Raw genomic sequence first — 6,688 nt, 5'->3', positions numbered from 1 at the left:
TATATATATATATATATATATATATATACATATCACTAAATAAGCCTTTGAACATGAACATGAAAACACGCCAGTGTCACAGCCTCCCAGTGAGACAGGGCTGCTGGTGTTTGACGTCCATGAGCTGTGAAGTTACAATCCTGTTGACCTGATTAGGCTTCTTTACTTACCACCTGTTGGCACACACTGTCGCCGTGTCAGGTTGGTCTCTTCTCTAAGCACACATTAAGTGGGAGAAATCATTCTTTGAGCCTCCGCTGGTTTAGTAGTCTCTTATGTTATTTTATTTTAACTTTATTCTTTTGGAGAGGAACCCTATGTTTAAAAAAATGCAATAATATGTAATATAAGATCAGATAAGAAAAGACAGAACTTTATTTATCCCGCAGGAAATTGTTGTGCCAGAGTTTCAGTACAAAGGAACAAACACAAGGAATTACATAAGATGTAAAAAAACAACAGAGAATATAAAAATACCAACAATTAAGGTTGAAACAGGTGCAGACAGAAAGATTAAATAATTTATTGTAGTACGGGATTGATTTTATTGTCCTATTTGTAGAAAGGGGGAGGAGTTGAAAAGTTTGATAGCCTCAGGGGGGAAGAACTTCCTGTGTTGTTCTGTGGAGCACCTCGGTGGTCTCCGTCTACGACTGAAGGTGCTGCAGTGAGTCCAGGGTGTCATGCAGGTGGGGTGACGTGTTTTTCAGGATCCTCTGCTCAGACACCTCTGTCAGAGACTGCAGGTCCACTCCCAGAACTGGGCCAGCTCTCTTGATGAGTTTATCGGGTCTGTTGGCATCAGCTTTCTTTACCCTGCTGCCCCAGCACACCACAGTGTAGAAGAAGATGCTGGAGACCACCGAGTGGTAAAACATCTGCAGCATGGTCCTGCAGACATTAAAGGACCTGAGTCTCCTCAGAAGAAAAAGGTGACTCTGTCCTTTCTTGTAGTTGGTGTTAGCTGTCCAGTCCAGGTTATTGTCTTGGTGGACCCCCAGTTACTTGCAGCAGTCCACAGTGTCCACCTTAGTACCCTTGATGTTGATAGGGTTGGGGGGGTCTTATTCCTGTAGTCCATCTGCAGCTCTTTAGTTTTTCCAACGTTGAGTTGCAGGTGGTTCTGTCCACCACACCTCTGTATTCAGCTTCCTGGTCAGCAGTGATGCAGCCCACAATGGCAGCGTCATCTGAGAACTTCTGCAGATGGCAGGATTGTGAAGTCCGAGGTGTAGAGGGTGAACAGAAACGGTGAGAGGACCGTCCCCTGAGGAACCCCTGTGCTGCTCAGTATGGTGTCTGAGGTGGTGTTCTGCAGCCTCGCATAATGTGGCCGACCTGTGAGGTAGTCTCTGATCCAGGTGACCAGCAAGTCATTCACCTGCATGTCCAGGAGCTTACTGTAGAGCAGTACTTTGATGTACACAAGGACTTCTTAGTGATTTGAAGGCAGCTGGGGGGCCAAAGTCACCAAGATCACCAGTGGTAACTGTGCTGTAATTGAGAGAAATCTTGCAGCACTGATAAGGCCCGTCACAAATTTGATAGTGAACTTCAGTTTGTGTCAGAGGAGGCTTGGGAGAAAGTGGTCGGATGAGACCAACATCAAACCTTTTAGTCTTGACTCTTTGTGTATGGAGTTAGATAAATGCACCATCCTCACAGTCAAGCACCGACATGAAAACATTATGCTTTGGGGACAACATCACCACACTGAATGAACAAAGCCATGGACCTTTAAATCTTCCCTCAGTCAGAACACAGAAGATGGGCTGTGTGGATGAGACTTCCAGAATGACAAGGACCCAAAACTTACTGCCATGGTGACTGAGGAGTCGCTTCAGCAGAAGTACTTTAAGGTCATGGATCATGTAATTATTTCCCCCCACCGTAAGGACAGTTCAGAAATCTAAGAGTGAAATTATTCCTTCTCTTGTCTCTCGGTCTCTCTCCTCTTTATCTCTGGCAGCTCCAACTCTTCTTTCCAAAGCGTTTAGTTTCGTCTGGGCTATATTAGGACATCAGTATACCCTGCCAGCAGATGGGATGAATCTATTAGATGGAACAGCATCGTGACTGTTTGGAGGCTGTGAAATAAGAAATTATGTTTTCATCTGTCTGTTTGAAGGCTGGAGGCTTTGATGCAGCAGCTGCTTTGAAACTCCCAGTTTTGTTTCCACCGCCCTACTTTTCTGACTGCTGATATCAAGAGTTTACCATCATGTTGAGAAGTGGTTTATTGTAACTTGTAGGTGATCTCTGTCCTCTCCAGGTAAATCTCACCTGGCCATCGTTCAGAAGGTGAACAGCGAGGGGGAGGGGGATCCTTTCTACGAGGTGCTGGGTCTGGTCACCTTAGAAGACGTCATCGAAGAGATCATCAAGTCGGAGATCCTGGATGAGTCCGATCTTTACAGTGAGTCAGCACTTTCTGCCACGTCTTGCACAAACCTAACACCTCTCACCTCACTGAGAACTTCATTCATATAGCAAAGCATGGTAGTGCTAGCATCATGCTGTGGAGATGTTTTAGACATTTCAAAACCCCATCTGACATGAGCAGTTCTTGGGTCAAACCCAGGAAAGTGATCATGTTCCTGCTAACACCGGTCTTCCTGACACTTCCTGAGCCACTAATTTGGAGATAAAAACAGAGAAAACCGAAGTACCTGGAGAAAACCCACGCATGTACGGAGAGAACATGCAAACACCACCCAGAAAGATCCCCAGCCGGGATTTGGTCCTGCGACCTTTTCACTGAGAGGCAACAGTTCTACCAACTAGAGCTGTAATTTCTAACCCGAACCCGGAGCCTGGCCCAACCCGGATTAAGGCCGGGCCATAATAATGTGCTTAATGTGCGGGCCGGACCGGTGTTGGGCTTTTGATTGCATCATTGGGCATGTGCGGCTGACGATCCAATTATATGGCAAAATGGCTTGCCATACAATCACCAGCCGCATGTGGCCATTTGATTGCATGCTGACTGGCCTTTAAAGAGGTAAAAAAAAAAAAGTTCAGCTAAGCTTCAGGTGGGACTGCCAGGCAGCGATCCATCAAAGGGAAATGGACATTCATTCAGCTGCTGCACTCAACGGACGCATGCGGCCGATGATCCAAACAGGTGAGATCCCAAAATATCCGACATGTCAGAGCAGGGTCCGTGTCTGAATAATGCAGAATGCAGACATAAGCAGGGATTTAATGTGCTTTGACAGCTTTGAAAGGACAAACACCCCCTCAGCTCTGATCTTCTGCCCCCTTAGCTGCGCACGACCGCCAACCGTTAATAACTAGATAAGCAGTCAAAGCTTAATTAAAAATGTTGAGGTTTTTTCAGGTTCGGACCTGTAATTGTTAATTCTTCGGGTCGGATGTAGTTCGGAAATGATGGCTACAGGCTGGGGCCGGGCCGAGTCGGATTTTTTGGGCCCGAATGCATCTCTACCAACCAATACCACACAATCAGCATATAATTAATAATGAACAATCTGCAGTGCATCCATAATAGATTTAGATTTATGCTAAATAAATTATTTAAAAAACTTGCAAAATCCAAATAAGAACTTAAGTTACAGTATAATAAACTAATATGAGAAAAAGTTATTTCAAAGTTTGAAACATTTTGTTCAGTTGAAAATTGATGTGTTTCCGTGTGCTGCCTTCAAATATATTAGGAGAAGCAAAGCATCACTTTAGATTTTTTTAATGGTTAAAATTTTTGGTGAAACTCTTTGTGTTGCACCTTCACCCTCCTTCTTTTCCTCCTTTTCGTTTATGTGCAGCTGACAACAGAAACAGGAAGAAAGTGGATCCTCACAAGAACAAGCCAGACTTCTCTGCCTTCAAGCACGACGGTGACAGTAAAGTGAAGATCACTCCTCAGCTCATGTTGGCAGCTCATCGCTTCCTGGCCACAGGTGAGCTCCAGCCGGGGGCGGATAATCTCACTGCGAACTAACAAAGATTTTAATCCATGCCATTTTTCGGCGGATCTCATGACGGTTTGGATTAATCAGCTATATACAATATTTCAGGAGAGAACAGGACAGATGGAGGAACGGTAAGTGAATCGGGACATGCAGAGGATTAGTGAGGAGGACGTGAGGGCAGCTGGGAAGAGGATGAGGAGTGAAAAGGCGGATTTTTCAGATGCGACATGTGGAGGTATGGAGGTTTCTAGAAGTGAGGTCTGTGGACTTTAAAACCAGATATTGAACACAGATCCAGAGAGGGAGGATCCCTGAGGAATGGAGAAATGAATAGTGTAAGTGTATACAAAGGTGATTTAATTACAGAAGGAAAATCTCAAAAAGGGTTGTTGAAAAGAGTGAGCAACAAAAAAACAAAAAAAAAAACTCCACATGCAGTGTTTGCATTGAGAGTGTTTTTAGAGAAGTCTATTGAAGGTTGGAAGTCTCACTGTGTCTTTGTGGAACTAGAGAAAACAGATAGTGTGCAAAAAGAGGAACTGTGGCTGTCTGAGGGAGTCAGGTGTGGAGAATAGGTGTGTGAGGGTGGTGCAGTGTGCAGCAGGAGTGACGGATGAGCTCAAGGTGGGGGTAGGTTGTATCAGGAATCATATCTGAGCCCCCTCTTATTTCCTATGGTGGACAGGTTGTAGGATAGGGGTCTGCAACCTGCGCCTCTGGGGCCACATGTGACTCTTTGGTCCCTCAGCAGCAGCTCTTCCAGGCTTTGACCAAAACTAAAATAAAACTGAATTTTATTTAAGTTATTGCCAACAATGAAAATGGCTAGATTTAGCAGATTTCCTGTCATTTTCAAATATATGACGAACAGTACAAATACAAGGTGTAAAACGTGGACTACATCATGCTAGTAGTTTGTTAGCTACTTTAAGTCAACTTCCAGTCTTAACAGTGGGATCTTTCTGTCAAAACCACCAGAACCCAGACCCAGACCAGTGGTCATTCCATATGTTGAGGGAGTATCAGAGAAACTGAGACGTTTATTTTCTAAACATAACGTCCCAGTGGCTTTTCAACCCCAAAATACATTACAGACTGGTTCATCCCAAAGATCCAGTCCCCCGGCACAAACAGAGTAATATTGTGTATGCTGTTCAGTGTCAGGAGGGTGATCAGTCTTACTTCGGGGAAACTAAACAGCCACTGGCCAAAAGGATGGACCAGCACAGAAGATCAACATCATCAGGTCAGGACTCTGCGGTCTACACTCATCTCCAGGCCAGCGGTCACTCTTTCAAGGATGAAGATGTTCACATCCTGGACAGAGAGGAACGATGGTTTGAGAGAGGAGTAAAGGAGGCCATCTTTGTGAAAAGAAACCGTCCATCATTAAACAGGGGTGGAGGCCTCCGGGTTCAACTGTCCCCCTCTTACAATGCTGTGATTGCTAGTATCACTCAGCCCTCTGTGAACAGTAAACAGCCATCAGGGTGCTAATGATCCATTGTTAGGCTGATGGTCCTTCTTGAGCATGTGATCAGCTGGTTTTGGTTGTCAGCAGCAAAACTGGTTGATCCACTCTGAGAAGGTGCTATTTAAGAGACTGAGCTGAATACAGCACCTCAGACTGAGGAAGTCTCTTGGATGAGAGACGAAACGTTTCTACATTATATATTTTTTTTTTTTGAATGTCCAGAGGAACAGATTTAACTTTTTTAGATTTTTCTACCTGGATTATTGAGCAAGCATCAGGATATCTGAGGTGTACCTTCAGTCGAGAAAATGTCTCAGTTTACACACTTTTATACTGTAGCTGGTCAGTAGAAGGTGTTTGCTTTGTTTCTTACAGTTTATGTTCCTCCATCTAGTTGTGATTTATGGTATGTGGATGGTGTTTAACCCTCTGGTAATTAATACCATCTGTGTTTATCATTACCAAAAACATTTTCAAACCTCCAGTTCTGTCTTAAGAGGAAGACTTTGGGCAAGTTTGTTTCTTTTTTTTTTTTTTGAATACTCAGTAGTAACAACTTATAGTGAGTTTGTATTATTTATTTATTTATTTTTGTATTAATATGGTTGTTTTCTTTTAATCCTCACAGAGGTGAATCTGTTCAGCCCATTCCAGATCACAGAAAAAGTCCTACTGAGGATCCTCAGACACCCGGACGTCATCCAGGAGCTGAAGTTCACTGAAAACGATAAACGATCGCCTCAACACTTCCTCTACCAGAAGGGCAAGCCGGTTGACTACTTTGTACTAATTCTGCAGGTGAACACCTACACAAACACTAGAAATGGTTTTAATTTGAGCCACTGGTGCTGATGCTATTACCTCTGAGAGCAACAAGCAATATACACAGACATAGAAAAAATACTGACGGGCATTTCTGTTATTATTTATCATTTACTGGTGATTGTGAAGGAGGTGAAGTGGAAGAAAACATGGCTGCACAAGGGATTTTTAATGTCAAATCTGAGTGATGTTGCTTGTTGATGGAGACCTGTTTAGACTGGTCGCAAACCAGTTTATCTCAGGTATTTGTGCACAACACTGAACATTTTACACAGCAGAAGTCAGGTAAATATGTGCAAAAGATTTAGCCATTAAAATAACTCATGAACTTCAGCAAAAATCTGGAATTTAATTTTTATCAACCCTGATGCTTAGTGTGTTGTAGTGTGTTGTTGTGTGTTGTTGTGTGTTGTATGTATGTATGTTTTATTTATTCATTTCATTTAATCCAAACAACAAA

General features: G+C 43.4%; 1 protein-coding gene across 1 annotated transcript in view; it reads left to right on the top strand.

Moving 5' to 3' along the window:
- Positions 1 to 2,490, top strand: part of LOC119425081 (metal transporter CNNM4) — a 14,863-nt gene extending 12,373 nt beyond the window's left edge. Inside the window, exon 2 of the mRNA XM_037692605.1 lies at positions 2,273 to 2,490. Within this exon, the coding sequence (XP_037548533.1) occupies positions 2,273 to 2,490 (218 nt within the window). The remainder of the gene's footprint in view (positions 1 to 2,272) is intronic.
- Positions 2,491 to 6,688: the final 4,198 nt, after the last annotated feature.

The sequence above is a fragment of the Nematolebias whitei genome, chromosome 18 (genome assembly GCF_014905685.2).
Source record: "Nematolebias whitei isolate Nwh7 chromosome 18, NemWhi1, whole genome shotgun sequence".
NCBI classification, from domain to species: Eukaryota; Metazoa; Chordata; class Actinopteri; order Cyprinodontiformes; family Rivulidae; genus Nematolebias; species Nematolebias whitei.
This window is presented reverse-complemented; position numbering and strand designations above follow the sequence as displayed.